At 39.3% G+C, this 20,645-nt stretch overlaps 3 protein-coding genes and 2 pseudogenes across 3 annotated transcripts; all 5 read left to right on the top strand.

Annotated features, from left to right (window-relative positions):
- The first annotated feature begins 1,559 nt into the window (after nucleotides 1–1,559).
- LOC150048228 (vomeronasal type-1 receptor 3-like) lies at nucleotides 1,560–2,450 on the top strand. The gene has a single exon (XM_090356211.1). It carries the CDS (start codon nucleotides 1,560–1,562, stop codon nucleotides 2,448–2,450), a length of 891 nt encoding a protein of 296 aa, XP_090212337.1.
- A 1,384-nt stretch (nucleotides 2,451–3,834) lies between these two features.
- Nucleotides 3,835–8,796, top strand: LOC150048227 (arginine/serine-rich protein 1 pseudogene; annotated as a pseudogene).
- Nucleotides 8,797–9,223: 427 nt separating this feature from the next.
- On the top strand, nucleotides 9,224–10,224 carry LOC150048226 (putative vomeronasal receptor-like protein 4). Its single transcript, XM_090356203.1, has one exon. The coding sequence runs from the start codon at nucleotides 9,334–9,336 to the stop codon at nucleotides 10,222–10,224; it is 891 nt and encodes a 296-aa protein (XP_090212329.1). The 5' UTR covers nucleotides 9,224–9,333.
- Nucleotides 10,225–10,777: 553 nt separating this feature from the next.
- On the top strand, nucleotides 10,778–11,916 carry LOC150048225 (vomeronasal type-1 receptor 3-like; annotated as a pseudogene).
- A 5,346-nt stretch (nucleotides 11,917–17,262) lies between these two features.
- On the top strand, nucleotides 17,263–19,429 carry LOC150048224 (putative vomeronasal receptor-like protein 4). The gene is made up of 2 exons (XM_090355270.1): nucleotides 17,263–17,315; nucleotides 18,535–19,429. Exons 1-2 carry the CDS (start codon nucleotides 17,263–17,265, stop codon nucleotides 19,427–19,429), a joined length of 948 nt encoding a protein of 315 aa, XP_090211396.1.
- Nucleotides 19,430–20,645: the final 1,216 nt, after the last annotated feature.

The following is a 20,645-nucleotide window of genomic DNA, read 5'->3' as shown; positions in this document are numbered from 1 at the left end:
GAACAGGATTCTGAAAACTCAGAAAATAGGTGCAAGTACTTAAAACTGAGTCTTAACAAATTAACAACAACAAAAAAAACCCACGTGTGTGAGACTCCATATCCAAATTGCGAGAAAAAATGTTAGTGGAGGCATGGACAACTCCCCGTGTCCTGAGGTACATGAGGAGGGTATGCTCAATGCTGGAGTTCCAAGTACTGAACATCTTTCTTACATTCTGAGTTTAGAGAAGGGCTTGAGAAAGCAAAGGAAGTGTTTTATTCGGTCCCTTAAGCTAGTGACATTCTGCTCTGATCTTGCAACTTTGGGAAGATGAAAACAAGTTTCAAGATATTCTACACATAAGTTCCAGACACTTGATTTGCTGTTCAGTTTTTCACTTCACTTCTTCCTATTAAACTAATTAAGTCTCAATTAAGCCAAAGAAAACTTCTGAGACAATGATATGTACTAATTGTAGAGGGAGAGGAAAAGTTGTACTTCAGGGACTGAGATTCTACAGTTTTCTCCTTGTGACATGGACACAACTGAGAACCTTAAAGTGTGGTAGTTTATGAAAGCTGAGAGCCTCACTTATTGGGCTGGTACAAATAGGACTGTGAGGCCTCAGCTTGTCAGGAGGAAGAACCTCAGCTTGCCAGCTTTTCACTGCATCACAGCTGCATAGGTGAGTAGTCCAGACAAGTCTTTGACTTATTCATAGTATGCTATGCAAACTTCCATCAGAAACATGAATACTAATCTCTCTTTAAGTAAAGCAAGGTGTGGTGGAAAGGGGCTGAGAGCCTCCGGACCTCCATTCTTCTTCTTTAAGTTACAAGGCAGTCCTAGAAAGCTGACTCTAGAAACACTGAGTCCATTTTGAGTGTGTGTTCAGGATCAAATATTGGCAGTGCTCTGGACTAGGTACTTGCATAAGGTTGCCTCCTTTCCCTCTTCAAAGAATCAGAAAAGCTCTAGGAATTTTTCCACGTTCTATGAAAAAACCTGTCTATGTGGCTTCCTGTTTGATTTGCCTTCTAAATTGTGTCAGCACCACTTCCTTTGAAATGTCCTTCTATGTTTTATTTTTCAATGTTTGATGCAGTTTTCTATGAATCAACTTTTGTCTTTTACATTAGGTTGCGAACCTAATTCCCCTGAAACACTTTCTAAGAAATAAAATTTCTTAGAACTCAGACCAGGCTGAGTTCAAGCCCCCAAAAATAAAAAAAGAACTTTGAGGGTCAATTCTGTTACTGTCAGTTGGACATGTTAAATGATTTAAGGGGATAGATAGATAGGCTTTGCTATTATGAACTCAAAACATTCTACCCAGAATGTTTAGATTTGTGAGCACACTTGCCGAGAAACCTGTTTAGACGGGAAGATTTGCAGAGTGTCATGTAGAACAAAAACACAGTCCTTTGGAACATGGAACATGAGTACATGGAACATGACTATTATTTACAATGCAAATGTTATATATGATTTCTTTTGCAGATGGGTATTGTCCTTATCAACAGTTTCTTAAATATGATGTTTGGTGGATCCTAGTTTCTCGACCTATAAAGTAAGAGATGTCTTTGAGTATTCTGAAGGGAACAGTCTTCGTTTCTATATCTGGACTTGGCATTGCAGGGAACATCTTTATTCTTTTGAATTACATGCACATGTTTAAAGAGAACAAGAAGAAATCTACACACCTTATGTTCATCCACTTGGCTTTTACACACATCATAATGCTTTTGTCTAAAGGGATTCCAAAGACACTAGCAGCTTATGATGTGAAAAACTTCTTAGAGGATATAGGCTGTGTGATCTTTGTATACCTAGAGAGAGTGGCTCGAGGACTTTCCATCTGCACCAGCACTCTCCTCACCCTGGTCCAGGCCATCACCATCAGCCCCAGAGACTCTGCCTGGAGAAAGCTAAAGCTTCAATCTGCATGGAACATCCTTCCTGTTTTGCTGTTCTTTTGGATACTCAACTCCTTGATAGGCATTAATTTACTATACCACATGAAAAATATCAACAGTTTGAACATGTCCCACCTTACTCAAAGTGGCCAATATTGCTATTTTCTCCAAGACAACTTGCTAATGAGATGGGCTTTTCTTACCCTCATGGTGTTGAGGGATGCTGGGTTTCAGGGCATCCTGGGTGTGGCCAGTGGCTACATGGTGTTTCTTCTCCACAAGCACCACCAGCGTGTTCTCTACCTTCACACATCCAAGCTTCTCTACAAAACTTCTCCTGAAATGAAAGCTGCTCACAATGTTCTCCTTCTCATGCTTTGTTTTGTTTTCTTTTATTGGACAGAGTGTGTTCTTTCTCTGCCTTTCAGTTTCTTGTTAGAGAATCATTTGATCGTAGAAAATATTCAAGAATTTCTGAGAGTTGGTTATGCAAGTCTCAGTCCCTTTATACTGATTCCCAAAGACAGAAATCTGGCTCAGTGCTGGCATTGAAAACATATTGATATCAAATTTGTCACAGTTTTCCAGATTGTTTTGAGCATTTAACAGTGCTAAACAAATAAGTGAAAATTAATATGAATCCAACAGAAATTCATCTAATTACTGATTGCTGCTTTTACACTACTTAATGCTCAGTCTGTCTTTCATGATGAACCAAAAATTCTTTTTGGTGAAATGCTTTCTTTGTGTATTTAAAAATTAATTTTATTGTTACTGTTACTGTTTTGTACAGAGGAACTATCATTTCATAAGTAAGGTAATGACCACATTTCCTTTTTGGAACAATGTCGGGCCTTCTGTTTCTTTCCTCCCATTTCCCCTCTCATCCCTACCCACTGGTTTCTTTCCTTTTTGTTTTTTAGACTTGAAAGACATACTTCATAGCATTCACTGATGTCATTATAGGATATCAAGATAACTGCTTTCTTGGGGGTGGGGGGCATCTTAGCTCTTGTGTGCAAGCCTGAGCCCCCCTTTCAACTCTTAGTTGTTTCATCATACATAAGAATCTCACACACTTTCATGCTCAGGTTGGCTTCAACCACTGTCCTCAGATCTCAGCTTCCTAAGTAGCCAGGATGACAAATTTAAGCCATTGGTACCCAACTCTCCAACACGGACTATTTTTTTTTTTAAATAAATGACTGGCTCCACTCATTTTGCATACCCACAATATAAAACATTAACAGTGATGGACAGAGACTCAGTTTTAAATGGTAAAAATACTTTGTATTTATTTTTTAATACTTACTTTACTATTTTTTCTACATTTTGTTCATAAAGTCTTTTAAGAAAATGTTGTGACCGAGGACAGGTTTCCTTATGTATCTTCCTCACATTCAAGCACTGAAATGCCTAGCGTCTCTCTACTCCATCGTTAACTATTGCTCATGTCTACATCGTTTCTGGCTCTGGATCTCTTTGTGTGTTTGTCTCCTCTAGTAAGCAGTGGTGAATACATGCTCTTTGGGGTTTGATTGAAGTATGCTCACACAAAATTGATGTTATGAATGTTATGTCATACTCTACGATGTTTGAGAGTTTGTGGCTTGCTTGAAGATGCGCAGTATGTTTTTTTATCTTCATTTTACAATTTTCCTGTGACAGGCTTTTCTACATTTATATTCCACAGGACATACGGAAAATAAGAGTCCCCAACAAGGTCCCCAATAATTCTAAAAGGAAGGAAGATAAACAATCAAAGAGAAAATAGAATGAAGCACCCTGATCACTCTATTAAGTTAAACACAAGAAAGTTTCCTCACAATATGCTCCTTTTCTGAGTACCTTATTTCAGAGAGGATCCACCCTTGCAATCCAAATAGTGTGTTAACTAAGAGGTGGGTTATAAAATGTGTTGAAACCTCTGCGAAATATGACAATTGCTACTTTACAGAATAATGAATATAAGCCTGAATTAGATAACTTTGAGGAGCTTTATGGAGAAGAATGGGTTAATGACTCAGAAAGTAGTTGTCACTGTTTGTGGTCTGGGTACCCTTTATATGGGATACCAGTTTTAATAAACAAGTCAGATATTTGGGAATGGGAAGGGGAATTAGAGAAATGGTGAGACAAAGGACCTAGGGTAAACCAATGCAAAAATGCCATTCACAAGACAATATGTTGGAAATGAACTTTACAACTTGAGGGGTTTGTGAAGCAGAGGGAAGGAATAGTGGCAGAGAAGGAAAGAGGGAGGAAGAATATTTAACAAGAATTGTATGCATTTCCTTGCATATGTAATTGGAACCTTTACAATAATGAAAAAAAATAAGACAAAAGAGTTTTAAAGCATTGGGGAAAAAACAGAGTTGATTTTTTTAGAAAAAGGGAAGAAATAGAAAGCAAATTCGCATCTCATTGATTGTTGAATAAATTAGTAATCGAATCCACATAAGGCAAAGACAATGAAGGGCCCATGTGCACACATACAACCAGGTGATTCTTGTCATCCCTAGAAAAACGGTTGGTGCCACTCAGAATATGGAGTTCCAATGTACAAATGATTCTTTATCAATTTCACAAACTTATAGAATGACTTGAGAAAAAAATGGAAGTGTCTTACTCAACAGCTGGTTGCCACAGGGTGGAACTTTCGGAAGGATAACATACATTTGGAGAAGTCAGCAACTCCACATACAGTAATTAGGTGCAGGCCCAGGAGTTTGCTTGCCTAGCATGCACGAAGACCCGGGTTCATTTCCTCAGTCCAACATACATAGAAAGAGCCAGAAGTGATACTGTGGCTCAAGTGGTAGAGCTCTAGCCTTGAGAAGGGCCAAGGTCAGTGCTCAGGTTTTAAATTCAAGTCCTAGTATAGGAAAAAAAGAAGGAAAGAAGGAAGGAAAGAAAGAAAGAAAGAAGGAAAGAAAGAAAGGAAGGAAGAAGAAAGGAAGAAAAAAAAGGAAGAAAGCAAGCAAGGAAGCAAGCAAACAAGCAATTTGGTCTCCTGTTCACTTTGTCATTTTGTAAAAATATAATTTTCTTGTCATTATTAAGGTTGAACAGAGGAATTACCATTTCTTAAGTCAGGTAATGAGCACATTTCTTTCTTGGTCAGTGTCACCCCTTCCTTCACTGCCCCTCCCATACCTGCTCTCAAGTTAAACTTTCTCACTTTTGTATGCAGAATTACTAAAGGATAATTAAGCCTGATACAATTCCTGATGCAATCAATGTAGTAATTGTGGAGGGAAAAGCAAAGTTGGACTTCAGGGACTGAAACTCTACAGACTTTCCTCCTCCTAGTCAGGGAGACAAGTGTGGAAACTGAAGTGTCAGTGCTAGTTTCTGAGAGCTCTGGACACACAGAAGGTACAAGTATGACTTGAGAAGCCTCCACAGGTCAGAAGGACTAAGCCAGAGTGTGTCTTCACCACAGCTAACATGGTGAGTAGACCTAACAATTGCTTATGTTATTCATAGGTGCTGCAAAAAAATGTGCCTCAGAAACTTGAAGCCTCTTTGTTTGAATCAGGGTCAATGATAAGACTGTGAGGATGTGAATTCCATAACCTGAATTTTATCCTGATGTTACATAGCATGAGGCAACTATCTTATTATTATTTGAGAAAATGATCAAATATGGGCATTAATTTACCTGGACTATTGCATGCTAGGCCAGACAGGGCTTTATCTACCTGGCTTATTATAAATCCTGTCTTCAAAACTAGTTTTCTATTGAGTTTCCCAAGAAAAGGTAGGCAAGGAGTCACTATTCCTTCTTCTAATATTCCTCACTTCTGACTAAAAAAACCTAACTCCCTCTCCCCTGCCATGCCAAAAAAGGTCTCCCAAGTTTTTCAAGAAGCTCATTCCAAATATGATTCAGAGCTTTGGAGTCTGGGGAAAGGAAGAAAAATACAGCTGGAAAAAAAGGATTAACTGGCAAACAATTCAAGCTTTAATCAAACAATATAAGATATAATAAGTCTATTAAATTAAGATACATTGATTGCAGGAAGTTTTAATGGACTAAATATCTGCTTAAAACCAGGGAATATAAACTCTAAAATTGTAAAGAAAATTTAAGATTTGTAAGTCATTATTGCTGTTTGTCTTTAAATCATGTTTCATTATATTCTTGATAATTGGGATGGATTATTGCTTCCTATGATTCAATGGGGAGGCAAAATTTCCTCAATTGTCAGGGAAGGACTGCAAGGCAATCACTGCAATGATAAAGCTTTGTAGTACCAAAGCTGAGTATAAATCAGGCTGTGGGAAGATCATGCTGGGAGAGACTTTCAGAACAAAGGAGTTTGAAGCAATCCTGTGATATTTAGAAGGAAGGAGAGAGGAAAGGCTGCCTGAAGGGCATTCCAAAATAAGCAACATATTCCATGGATTAATGGAAATATCTTAATTTATTTTGCTGTGTAAAATCTACCAGTTGTTTTACATAAATTCTGGGAAAGAAATGAAGTTACAGAGGTTTTAGATGTCAACAATTAAATCCTATCCAGGCTTGAGAAGGAAAGTGAACTTGGTCTGATGAGGAATTTGAAAATTTATTAGGAAAAGTGACACAGATGAAATAGCCTGAAAAGTCAGTTGAGATCGGTGTTTCTTCTAAGGTTATGCAGCAACTGTAAAATACCATCATGACACCTTCTTTGAATACTATCATTTCAAACCAACAGTGTCCCCAACTGACTTAACTACATGCAGTCAACAGTCGGTAATGCTAACATAAAACCTTCTCTCATTTTATAACATTATACAATATGTTTGGTAATCTCCTTTTTCTGATCTGCTTTGATAAACATCAACAAATCCAAAAGTGACTTAGGCTTCTCTCAGAAGCCCTTATGGACACACAATGGGAATTTAAACCTCTCTCCATGATCCTCAGACAGCAAGCCATAGTTCCTCTAGGGCACTCTTCCTAGCTGGAGCCAGTAGGGTTCTCTGACATTTGGTGAGCAGATACTCAAAAGGCTGATTCAGTTCTAAGTGCTGAACAGGTTCTAGTTTGACCTAATATTGAGGACCCAAAAATCCACTGACTATTTGTCAGTAGTCAAACTCCTGAAATCATTCGCGATATTAAAAGACAAAAATATTGAGATATAGGCATCAAAGATAAAACCCTGAATTGTTGTATTCATCAAAACTAAGTAAGAATGGAGCATTTAACAACACAAAAGGTACTGTGGAAGTTATCAAAAGACATAGCAGAGTTCGCTTCTGGATGTGGAAGGTGGTGGTTGTGAGCTCTCTCCTCCGGAGCGCTCCAGAGCTGCCCCTCCTGGTCCAGAGCTCCGAGGGGAAGGCGTCCGCCCAGCCTTTACCCTCCGTCTCCAGGGAGGCGTCCGCCGCCTGTGACACTCAATTGTCTGCAGAAGGATCCTTGGCGGCCGGAAGGCCGCGGCTGCCAGGCCTAATTACGTGAACGACATGTGGCCCGGCTCCCCCCAAGACAAGGCGTCGCCCGTGACCTTGCGGACGGGCCGCTCCAGCCGCTCCACGTATCGGAGCTCCGGGCCCGACTCCCGCAGCTCCAGCCGCTCGTGCCGCAGCCGCAGCCGCAGCCGGCATCGTCCGTGGCGCCGCAGCCACTCGCGCTCGCGCCAGCGCCTGCAGCGGAAGTACCGGCGCTACTCGCGCTCGTACTCGTGCAGCCGCTCGTGCTCGCGCGGCCACCGCTACCGGGAACGGTACCGGGAGCGGTGCCACGAACGTCCGCGGCGGCCTCGCCACTCCCGCAGCCGCTCGCGCTCGCGTAACAGCCGCTCGCGGGCCGACGACGCGGTGGCTCCGGGACGGCGCTACTACGGCTTCGGCCGGATTCGCCACCCCGAAGAGCGGCCCCGGTGGCGAGAGTGGTCCCGGAACCGGTCCTGGAGGAGAACCCCCTTCAGGCTCACCGAGAAAGATCAATGGAGCTGTTAGAAATCGCAAAGGCTAATGCAGCAAAAGCTTTGGGAACAAGGAACATTGCCTTGCCAGCCAGCCTCAGAACTGTTGGTATAGCCAAAGAAAACAAGCCAGGGAACAGCTATACCGAGTGGGGCAAAGTTCGAGCTGTCTGAAAAACATGGAAGATGGAACTGAAAATCTCAGTGAAAAATCGCCACAGCGGAGGAATGTAGCTTTTAACGCTAATAATTCTGTTGCAAAACCGATACAGAAAACAGCCCAAACTGCTGCTGAAGAAATCTCTTCAGGATTACCAAAGATTGATAAGAAAAAAAGTCCATATGGATTATGGATACCTGTCTAAAAGAAAACTAATGGCTAAGATTGCCTAAAATTGCACTTTATTACAAGTTTCTGTGCCTAGCATTATCTCTTGAGTCAGTTATCAATAATAGTTGCAATTAAACACCCATGAAAACATATGTATTTAATAGTAAAATGTTACTATTTTTAGGTTTCTCTTAAACAGAGCAAAAGTGGACCAGAGATTACATACAGGTGGGAGTCTTGTATATATACTTGTAAATATTGTGTAAAATGAGTTTGTTTTACAGAAGTGAAATTTGTAAGACACAGTGATTTAACTGTATGTTTTGTATATTTGTTAATAAAATCGTGTTTTACTATGTTTTTTAATGCAAAAAAAAGACATTGCAAATGGTGAAGCAACAGGTATCAGAACTGTCTATATGGGTGGAGGGGAAATATAGGTGAGACATGAGACAAGGTGTCTGGAAATATTTGATGCAAATATGATGATGAAATTTTAAGAAATGGGGAGAAATTCTCGTTAAAGGACTTTGAGCTTCAATTCTTTTACTCTGAGATGGACATGTTAAATATGTAGGATTTAAGGAGATAGATAGACAGTTTTGTAATTATGACCTAAAAAAATCTATGTATGAAGTTTAGATTTGTGAGTATATTTGCCCAGCTGGCAAAGACTCACAGGAAATGGCACATAGAAAATAATAGTCCTGGGGTGCAGTGGCTCATGCCTGTAATCCTACCTACTTGGGCGACTGAAATCTGAGGATCAAGGTTCAAAGCCAGCCCAGGCACAAAAGGACCTGAGACTCTTATCTCCAATTAACTTCTAGAAAAAAATGAGAAGTGGGGCTTACCTCAAGGGTAGGGTGGTAGCCTTGAGCTGAAAAGCTCAGAGAAATCACCCAGGCCCGGGGGTAGGGTGGTATGCTTAAGCTGAAGAGCTCAGGGATAGCACTCAGGCTGAGTTCAAGCCCCATGACCCCCCCAAAAAAGAAAGAAATAGAAAATAATAGAGTCCTTTGAATAAAAGATAAACCAGTACATGGAACATGACTGTTCTTGATCCTGCAAAAGTAATTCAATACAGGTTGTTTTTTTGACAGATGGGTATTGTTCTTACCAACAGTTTCTCATATTTGGTGCTTGCTGAATCCAAGGTTCTCGGCTTATACTGTGTGATATGTCTTTGAGACTTTTCAGTGGAACAATTTTCCTTTCCATATCTGCTCTTGGCGTTGTGGGGAACATCTTTATACTTTTGACTTACATGCATAAGTTTAAAGAGATCAGGAGGAAATCTACACCTCTTATATTCATCCACTTGGCTTTTACAAATATCATAATGCTTCTTTCAAAAGTGATACCAAAGACACTAGCAGCCTATGGTGGGGAAAACTTCTTGAAGGATATAGGTTGTATGATTCTTGTGTACCTACAGAGAGTGTCTCGAGGACTTTCCATCTGCACCAGCACTCTCCTCACCCTGGTCCAGGCCATCACCATCAGCCCCAGAAACTCTTTCTGGAGAAAGCTAAAGCTTCAATCTGCATGGAACATCATTCCACTATTGTTATTGTTTTGGATACTCAATTCCTTCATAAGCATGAACTTACTCTACCACATAAAAAATATCAGCAGTTTGAATGTATCACAAGTTACTCAAAGTGACAGCTATTGCTATTTTGTACCAGACAACTTGCTAATGAAATGGGTTTTCCTTGCGCTCATGGTGTTGAGGGATGCTGGGTTTCAGGGCATCATGGGTGTGGCCAGTGGCTACATGGTGTTTCTTCTCCACAAGCACCACCAGCGTGTCGCCTACCTTCACACATCCAAGCTTCTCTACAAAATTTCTCCTGAGATGAAAGCTGCTCACAATGTTCTCCTTCTCATGCTTTGTTTTCTTTTCTTTTATTGGACAGAATGTGTTATTTCCCTACTTTTTAATACCTTTGTACAGGAAAATTCCATAGTAGTAAATATTCAAGAATATCTGAGGGTTGGTTATGCAATTGTCAGTCCCTTTATACTGATTCTCAAAGATAGAAACCTGGCTGAATGTTGGCATTGAAAACACATTGAAGAAAGTTCATTTAATTGATTTTGCTGATTATGTAGACTTGCAGTGTGTTTTCTGCTATGTTTTGTTTAGGAAGACTGAAATCAGACCTAGCCCATTCCATGCTAGACTTCTTACCATTGATCAATGACCCGGCCCCTTTTCCTTCTTATTGTTGAGGCAGGATATTTTGGGGGAGGGGGTGAAAGGGGCTGGGATTTTTTTTCCTCTAGATATTTTATTGTAAGAAATCGATTTTTTTGTCAAGTTTGCCTTATAAGCGGCATTGAACAGAGCTTGGTGGGGGTGGGTGGATGGGGAGAAAGCTATATGGCCACCAAGCTTGTACACGCTGAGCCTGCATCTTCCTTAACTCTAAGATGATCCCAGGTTTCAGCTCAGGGTGGTGGAGCAGAGAAAAGCTGAGGAACAAGAGAAATGCTGACTTGAAATTGTATTACAAAGACTGAGTAACATAAATGTCTTGGTAAAGGAACAAAACAGACATGCACACAAAGAATAAAATGGAATAGAATGGAATGCAATTTAACAGAAACAAAGTGAAATGGACACAGAAAAGAATAGCATAGAATTTTCAGAAATGTACCCACAGACCTACGGCTGCCTGGTTTGTGACAAAAGATCCAAAGAATTTTGCTGGAGAACACAGCCTTTTTAATAAATTGTCCCAAAACAAATGATTATCCATAGGTGTGAGTATGAAATTACACTTCTTTCACCTAGTACAAAAAGATTTTTGAACCTAAATAAAAGTCCTTAGTGAAACATTTTTTCCATTGTATTATTTTATTTTTTTATTGTTGTGGTGATGTACAGAGGGGTTACAGTTAACATTCATCAAGTAGTGGGCACATCACTACTTGAACATTGCTAGCCCCTCCCATGGTTTTCTCCTACTTTCTACCAAGAAGAAATCTACACACCTTATGTTCATCCACTTGGCTTTTACACACATCATAATGCTTTTGTCTAAAGGATTTCCAAAGACACTAGCAGCTTATGATGTGAAAAACTTCTTAGAGGATATAGGCTGTGTGATCTTTGTATACCTAGAGAGAGTGGCTCGAGGACTTTCCATCTGCACCAGCGCTCTCCTCACCCTGGTCCAGGCCATCACCATCAGCCCCAGAGACTCCGCCTGGAGAAAGCTAAAGCTTCAATCTGCATGGAACATCCTTCCTGTTTTGTTGTTCTTTTGGATACTCAATTCCTTGATAGGCATTAATTTACTATACCACATGAAAAATATCAACAGTTTGAACATGTCCCAACTTACTCAAAGTGGCCAATATTGCTATTTTCTCCAAGACAACTTGCTAATGAGATGGGCTTTTCTTACCCTCATGGTGTTGAGGGATGCTGCATTTCAAGGCATCATGAGTGTGGCCAGTGCCTACATGGTGTTTCTTCTCCACAAGCACCACCAGCGTGTTCTCTACCTTCATACATCCAAGCTTCTCTACAAAACTTCTCCTGAGATGAAAGCTGCTCAAATTGTTCTCCTTCTCATGCTTTGTTTTGTTTTATTGGACAGAGTGTGTTCTTTCTCTGCCTTTCAGTTTCTTGTTAGAGAATCATTTGATCGTAGAAAATATTCAAGAATTTCTGAGAGTTGGTTATGCAAGTCTCAGTCCCTTTATACTGATTCCCAAAGATAGAAATCTGGCTCAGTGCTGGCATTGAAAACATATTGATATCACATTTTGTCACAGTTTTCCAGATTGTTTTGTGCATTTAGCAGTGCTAAACAAATAAGTGAAAATTAATATGAATCCAACAGAAATTCATCTAATTACTGATTGCTGCTTTTACACTACTTAATGCTCAGTCTGTCTTTCATGATGAACCAAAAATTCTTTTTGGTGAAATGCTTTCTTTGTGTATTTAAAAATTAATTTTATTGTTACTGTTACTGTTTTGTACAGAGGAACTATCATTTCATAAGTAAGGTAATGACCACATTTCTTTTTTGGAACAATGTCGGGCCTTCTGTTTCTTTCCTCCCATTTCCCCTCTCATCCCTACCCACTGGTTTCTTTCCTTTTTGTTTTTTAGACTTGAAAGACATACTTCATAGAATTCACTGATGTCATTATACGATATCAAGATAACTGCTTTCTTGGGGGTGGGGGGCATCTTAGCTCTTGTGTGCAAGCCTGAGCCCCCCTTTCAACTCTTAGTTGTTTCATCATACATAAGAATCTCACACACTTTCATGCTCAGGTTGGCTTCAACCACTGTCCTCAGATCTCAGCTTCCTAAGTAGCTAGGATGACAAATTTAAGCCATTGGTACCCAAATCTCCAACACGGACTATTTTTTTTTAAATAAATGACTGGCTCCACTCATTTTGCATACCCACAATATAAAACATTAACAGTGATGGACAGAGACTCAGTTTTAAATGGTAAAAATACTTTGTATTTATTTTTTAATACTTACTTTACTATTTTTTCTACATTTTGTTCATAAAGTCTTTTAAGAAAATGTTGTGACCGAGGACAGGTTCCCTTATGTATCTTCCTCACATTCAAGCACTGAAATGCCTAGCGTCTCTCTACTCCATCGTTAACTATTGCTCATGTCTACATCGTTTCTGGCTCTGGATCTCTTTGTGTGTTTGTCTCCTCTAGTAAGCAGTGGTGAATACATGCTCTTTGGGGTTTGATTGAAGTATGCTCACACAAAATTGATGTTATGAATGTTATGTCATACTCTACGATGTTTGAGAGTTTGTGGCTTGCTTGAAGATGCGCAGTATGTTTTTTTATCTTCATTTTACAATTTTCCTGTGACAGGCTTTTCTACATTTATATTCCACAGGACATAAGGTAAAATAAGAGTCCCCAACAAAGTCCCAAATATTATTTCACAAGGAAGGAAGATAAACAATCCAAGTGAAATTAGATGAGGCACCACGGTCACTTCATTAACTTAAACTCAAGAAAGTTTCCTCACAATATGCTCCTTTTCTGAGTACCTTATTTCAGAGAGGATCCACCCTTGCAATCCAAATAGTGTGTTAACTAAGAGGTTGGTTTTAAAATGTGTTGAAACCTCTGATAGATATGAGGATTGCTCCTTTATAGAATAATGAATAAAAACCTGGATTAGACACCCATCCAGAGTACTATGGAGAAGAATGAGTTAGTAACTCAGAAAGTAGTTGTCACTGTTTGTGTACCCTTTGTATGGGATACAAGTTTTAATAAACAAGTGAGATATCTGGGAATTGGAAGGGAAATTAGAGAAATGATGAGACAAAGGACCTAGGGTAAACCAATGCAAAAGTGACATTCACAAGACAATATATATTTTTCAATTTTTTAAAATTTCAGCAAACCAAGGGGTTCCATTTATATTCGCCAGATAGAGGGTGCATTACTTCTCACATATTGGTATCCCTTCTTATATTTTTGTCCCCATTCCCCCCACCCTCTTCCCTCATTTTTCCTCTCCTATTTCAAATAAACAGGTAAACATCTATATCATATACCAGGTAACAAAGTGGGATAGAGTAACAATATGAAATTAACCAAAGGCAACACAAAATAAGGGAGAAAAACATAATACATAAAGAATAACAGTCATAATTAAGCTCTTGTTTCGATGTCCTGGAGGTCCATTAATTTGGCCTCATCCTATATGGCCTTATCTATCTAAGGTTTGAGCTATTATACTCCTCTGCTAGGAAAGGTTTGGACGTGTACTAATGATCACAGACGAGAGAAACCACTGAGTCTATGTTCCTTTGCGTCTGGCTTACTTCACTTAATATGATTTTTTTCCAAGTCTTTCCATTTTTCACAAACAGTACATTGTCATTTTTTCTGATGGTGGCATAGAATTCCATGGTGTATAAACACCACATCTTGTTGATCCAATCTTCAACTGAGGGGCGCCTGGCTTGGTTCTATATCTTTGCTATGGTAAGTAGTGCTACAATGAATATTGTTGTGCTAGTGGATTTAGTGTGTCTTTGTTTCTGAACCAATGGGTAAATGCCCAGTATTGGAATTGGTGGGTCATAGGGGAACTCTATGTTTAGTCTTTTGAGGAACTACTTTCCTATACTGCTTTCTATAGTCGTTGAATGAGTTACAAGACAATATGTTGGAAATGAACTTTATAACTTGAGAGGTTTGTGAAGGAGAGAGGAGGGATAGTGGAGGAGAAAGAAAGAGGGGAGAAGAATATTTAACAAGAATTGTACTCATTTCTTTATGTATGTAATTGTAACCCCTGTGCACATCACGTTTACAATGAAAAAAAAAACACAAAAAGACAAAAGAATTTTAAGACAGTGGGAAAAAACAGTTGATTTTTTTAGAAAAAGGGAAGAAATGAGAAAGCTAATTTGCATCTCATTGATTGTTGAATAAATTAGTAATCGAATCCACAAAAGGCAAAGACAATGAAGGGCCCATGTGCACACATACAACCAGGTGATTCTTGTCATCCCTAGAAAAACGGTTGGTGCCACTCAGAAAATGGAGTTCCAAAGTAGAAACGATTCTTTATCAATTTCACAAACTTACAGAATGACTCGAGAAAAAAATGGAAGTGTCTTACTCAACAGCTGGTTCCCACAGGGTGGAACTTTCGGAAGGATAACATACATTTGGAGAAGTCAGCAACTCTACGTACAGAAATTAGGTATACAAGGCCAGGAGTTTGGCCTCGTGGCAGAGTGCTTGCCTAGCATGCACGAAGACCCAGGTTCGTTTCCTCCGTACCACATACATAGAAAAAGGCATAAGTGATATTATGGCTCAAGTGGTAGAGTTCTAGCCTGGAGAAGACCCAAGGACAGTGCTCAGTCCTCGAATTCAAGCCACAGTACTGACAAATAAATAAATAAATAAATAAATAAATAAATAAATAAATAAATTTGGTCTCCAGTTCACTTTGTCATTTTGTAAAAATATAATTTCATTGTCATTAGTAAGGTGTTGTACAGAGGAGTTACCATTTCCTAAGTTAGGTTATGAACACAGTTTTTTTGGTCAGTGTCACCCCTTCCTTCACTGTCCCCTCCCATACCTGCTCTCAAGTTAAACTTTCTCACTTTTGTATGAAGAATTACTAAATGATAATTAACCCTGATACAATTCCTGATGCAATCAATGTAGTAATTGTGGAAGGAAAAGCAAAGTTGGACTTCAGGGACTGAAACTCTACAGACTTTCCTCCTCCTTGTCTGGGAGACAAGTGTGGAAACTCAAGTGTCAGTGCTAGTTTCTGAGGGCTCTGGATACACAAAAGGTAGAAGTATGGCTTGAGAAGCCTCCGCAGGCCAGAAGGACTAAGCCAGAGTGTGTCTTCACCACAGAAAACAGTGTGAGTAAACCTAACAATTGCTTATGTTACTCATAGGTGCTGCAAAAAAAATGTGCCTCAGAAACTTGAAGCCTCTTTGTTTGAATCAGGGAGTCAATGATAAGACTGTGAGGATGTGAATTCCATAACCTGAATTTTATCCTAATGTTACGTAGCACGAGGCAACTATCTTATTACTATTTGAGAAAATGACCAAATGTGGGCATTAATTTACCTGGACTATTGCATGCTAGGCCAGACAGGGCTTTATCTACGTACCTTATCATAAAATCCTGTCTTCAAAACTAGTTTTCTATTGAATTTCCCAAGAAAATGTAGGCAAAGAATCACTTCCAGCTAAAAAAAATTAACCCCCCATCCCCCGCCCTACCCAAAAAAACTCTCCAAGTTTGTTAATTTGTTTCTAAAAAGCCCATTCCAAATATGATTCAGACTTTGGAGTCTGGGGAAAGGGAGAGAAATACAGCTGGAAAAAAAAGAATTCACTGGCAAACAATCAAGCATTAATCAAACAATATAAGATATAAAAAGTCTATTAAAATTAAGATACATTGATTGCAGGAAGTTTTAATGGATTAAATATCTGATTAAAAGCAGTGAACATAACCTCTAAAACTGTAAAGAAATTTTAAGATTTGTAAGCCATTGTTGCTGTTTGTCTTTAAATCATGCTTCATTATATTCTTGATAATTGGATAGATTATTGCTTCCTATGATTCAATGGGGAGGTAATCACTGCAGTGATAAAGCTTTGTAGTACCAAAGCTGAGTATAAATCAGGCTGTGCGAAGATCATGCTGGGAGAGACTTTCAGAACAAAGGAGTTTGAAGCAATCCTGTGATATTTAGAAGGAAGGAGAGAGGAAAGGCTGCCTGAAGGGCATTCCAAAATAAGCAACACATTCCATGGATTAATGGAAATATCTTCATTTATTTTGCTGTGTAAAATCTACCAGTTGTTTTACATAAATTCTGGGAAAGAAATGAAGTTATAGAGGTTTTAGATGTCAACAATTAAATCCTATCCAGGCTTGAAGAAGGAAAGTGAACTTGGTCTGATGAGGAATTTGAAAATTTATTAGGAAAAGTGACACAGATAAAATAGCCTGAAAAGTCAGTTGAGATTGGTGTTTCTTCTAAGGTCATGCAGCAACTGTAAAATACCATCATGACACCTTCTTTGAATACTATCATTTCAAACCAACAGTGTCCCCAACTGACTTAACTACATGCAGTCAACAGTGGGTAATTCTAACATAAAACCTGCTCTCATTTTATGAGTACACAATATGTTTGGTAATCTCCTTTTTCTGATCTGCTTTGATAAACATCAACAATTCCAAAAGTGACTTAGGCTTCTCTCAGAAGCCCTTATGGACACACAATGGGAATTTAAACCTCTTTCCATGACCCTCAGACAGCAAGCCATAGTTCCTCTATTGGTTGATTCAGTTCTAAGTGCTGAACAGGTTCTATAGTTTGACCTAATATTGAGGACCCAAAAATCCACTGAATATTTGTCAGTAGTCAAACTCCTCAAATCATTTGCAATATTAAAAGACAAAAATATTGAGATATAGGCATCAAACATAAAACTTTGAAGCAAAGTAAAACCATGAATTGTTATATTCAGAAAGGAACATTTAACAACACAAAAGATACTGTGGAAATTATCAAAAGACATTGCAAATGGTGAAGCAACAGGTATCAGAACTCTCTGCATGGGTGCGAGGGAAATATAGGTGAGATATGAGACAAGGTGTCTGGAAATATTTGATGCAAATATGATGATGAAATTTTAAGAAATGGGGAGAAATTCTGGTTAAAGGACTTTGAGCTTCAATTCTTTTACTCTGAGTAGGACATGCTAAATATGTAGGATTTAAGGAGGTAGGTAGGTTTTGTAATTATGACCTAAAAAAAAAATCTATGTATGAAGTTTAGGGTGTGAACAAATTTGCCCAGCTGGCACTTTAAAGTATACTGAAAGACTTACAGGAATTGTCACATAGAAAATAATAGTCTTGGGGCGCAATGGCTCATGCCTGTATTACTAGCTACTTGGGAGGCTGAGATCTGAGGACCAAGGTTCAAAGCCAGCCTGAGCACAAAAGGACCTGAGACTCTTATCTCTAATTAACTTCTAGAAAAAGTGGGAGGTGGGGCTTGGCTCAAGGGTAGGTGGTAGCCCTGAGCTGAAGAGCTTAGGAAAACACCCAGGCCCAGGGGTAGGATGGTACACTTAAGCTGAAGAACCAGGGACAGCATCCAGGCTTTGTTCAAGCTCCTTGACCCACAAAAAAAAGAAAGAGAAAATAATAGAATCCTTTGAATAAAAGATAAGCCAGTACATGGAGCATGACTGTTCTTTATTTTGCAAAAGTAAGTCATATACAGTTTTTTTTTTTGACAGATGGGTATTGTTCTTACCAACAGTTTCTCAAATTTGGTGCTTGCTGAATCCTCAAGTTTCTCTGCCTATATTTTGTGATATGTCTTTGAGATTTTTCAATGGAACAATTTTCCTTTCCATATCTGCTCTTGGCATTGTGGGGAACTGTTGGGGACCGACTGTGGGGTCAATGACCTTGGACCTGACCTTGGACCTACACAACTGTATACACTGTATACATATACTGTAACTCTGATCAGGATGACTTTATGCAAAGTCAATCAGTTCTTATCAGGATGACTTTAAGCAAAGTCAATCAGTTCTTATCAGGATGACTTTAAGCAATGTTAATCCTTTCTCATTTATCCTATATGTGACTTGTTTACTATTTTGTATGAATGTAGCCTCTGGCAGTTCCCTAGTTTTAAGAAGAGTATTTAAGGTCGGAATTTAAAATAAACGGGAGAGTCTTAGTCGGCAGTCTGGAGCTCACAGCCTTCTTGGACTGCTGACTTGGGCTGTAGTCCTCCCGAACTCCATCTGTTTGTCTCTCTTCTATTTTTTCCTAGTCCTTGCCCCTATTTCAGGAATCCCAATCCGCGAATCCTGTTTTGCTGCCGGCTGGCCCCGGCAGGGAACATCTTTATACTTTTGACTTACATGCATAAGTTTAAAGAGATCAAGAAGAAATCTACACCTCTTATGTTCATCCACTTGGCTTTTACAAATATCATAATGCTTCTTTCAAAAGTGATACCAAAGACACTAGCAGCCTATGGTGTGGAAAACTTCTTGAAGGATATAGGTTGTATGATTCTTGTGTACCTACAGAGAGTGGCTCAAGGACTTTCCATCTGCACCAGCACTCTCCTCACCCTGGTCCAGGCCATCACCATCAGCCCCAGAGACTCTGTCTGGAGAAAGCTAAAGCTTCAATCTGCATGGCACATCTTTTCCTCATTGGTATGCTTTTGGATGCTCAATTTCTTGATAAACATTAATTTACTATATCATATAAAAAATATCAGCAGTTTGAACAGGTCACAAGTTACTCAAAGTGACAGCTATTGCTATTTTGTACCAGACAACTTGCTAATGAGATGGGTTTTCCTTGCCCTCATGGTGTTGAGGGATGCTGGGTTTCAGGGCATCATGGCTGTGGCCAGTGGCTACATGGTGTTTCTTCTCCACAAGCACCACCAGCGTATCGCCTACCTTCACACATCCAAGCTTCTCTACAAAACTTCTCCTGACATGAAAGCTGCTCACAATGTTCTCCTTCTCATGCTTTGTTTTCTTTTCTTTTATTGGACAGAATGTGTTCTTTCCCTGCTTTTCAATTGCTTCTTAGAGAATAATCCCATTATGAAAAATATTCAAGAATATCTGAGGGTTGGTTATGCAATTCTCAGTCCCTTTATACTGATTCCCAAAAATAGAAATCTGGGTGAATGTTGGTATTGAAAATACATTGAAGGAAGTTCCATTTCACTGATTTTATTGATTATGTAGGCTTGTATCTTTTGTGTTCTGTTTTGTTTAGGGAGACTGAAATCAGACCTGGCCCATTCCAGGCTAGACTTCTCACCATTGTTCACTGGCCCAGCCTCTTTTCCTCCTTTTGTTGAGGCAGGATATTGGTGGGGGGGTTGGGAAGGGCTGGGATTTTTTTCCTTTAGATATTTTATTGTAAGAAATCTATTTTCTTGTCAAGTTTGCCTTATAAGTGGCATTGAACAGAGCTTGGGTGAGGGTGGGGGTATGGGGAGAAATCTACATGGCCACCAAGGTTGTACACGTTGAGCCTGCATCTCTTTGACTCTAAGATGATCACAGGTTTCAGCTCAGGGTGGATGTCCGCTTGACAGCTTGACAGCTTGGGTGCTGAATGTCAACACAGAAGTCCATCTATATATTGTGAAAATAGATCCCTCTGTGCAAAAATGCCACCCTTTGCCTTCTGATCTTGTAACAACCCATGCAAGATTATTTTTCTCCTTCAAGTATAAAACTCTCAGAATTCCTTTCCTTATTATCAGATATCAATAGCAGTTGCAATGCCTCAGTCTTTCTGTATCAAGTGAATAACTTCAGACTGCAATTGAACTGCTCCGTCGTCTGAAATAGTAGAACCCTGGCTGGTGCAATTGTGTCAAGCGATGAAATAGAACATGTTATCCTGGTCCTCTCAGAACATGCATTGCCCTCACGTACGGAGTCACATGCCAAGGGTAAATTATATGGGGAGTGAGAAGAATGCAGGCAAGACTTCGTGACTGGCGCCCTTCCACACGATGTGTTTTGGATCTTGTGCCTTCATTCAAGGGCATACATCTTAGGATTTGTGACTTTAATCCTTTTAAACGCTAAGTGAAATCGTCCTGCTAACCTTCTGAAGCAGGTGGGTCCCAGGGAATGTACAATATTGTGTGTTTTCGGCAATCTTGACTTACAGCCAAACAGTATTCACTGTTGCCTTAAGATAGTTTAAGGATATTAACCTTGGAAAAATCTACTTGTTCAATTACATTGGAAATGTTCTGAATTCAAAACATGGTCAGCTATTCAGTTAAAATGAGTAATTAGTAATATATTTACTCATAATCTTTTTAAAAATGAATTTTGTTTTATTTTACTTTATTTTATGTCAGTTGTTGGATTTGAACTGTGTGCCTGAGTG

The sequence above is a fragment of the Megascapheus bottae genome, chromosome 22, assembly GCF_031878675.1.
Source record: "Megascapheus bottae isolate mThoBot1 chromosome 22, mThoBot2.hap1, whole genome shotgun sequence".
NCBI lineage: Eukaryota > Metazoa > Chordata > Mammalia > Rodentia > Geomyidae > Megascapheus > Megascapheus bottae.
The sequence above is the reverse complement of the archived record's forward strand: the minus strand, read 5'-3'. Positions and strand labels throughout refer to the sequence as shown.

Coding starts and splice junctions, on each gene's coding strand:
- LOC150048228 (XM_090356211.1), top strand. CDS start 1,560: ATGTCTTTGAGTATTCTGAAGGGAACAGTCTTCGTTTCTATATCTGGA.
- LOC150048226 (XM_090356203.1), top strand. CDS start 9,334: ATGTCTTTGAGACTTTTCAGTGGAACAATTTTCCTTTCCATATCTGCT.
- LOC150048224 (XM_090355270.1), top strand. CDS start 17,263: ATGGTGAAGCAACAGGTATCAGAACTCTCTGCATGGGTGCGAGGGAAA. Junction 17,316..18,534: donor TGGGTGCGAGGGAAATATAG/GTGAGATATGAG, acceptor ATTTTTTCCTAG/TCCTTGCCCCTATTTCAGGA.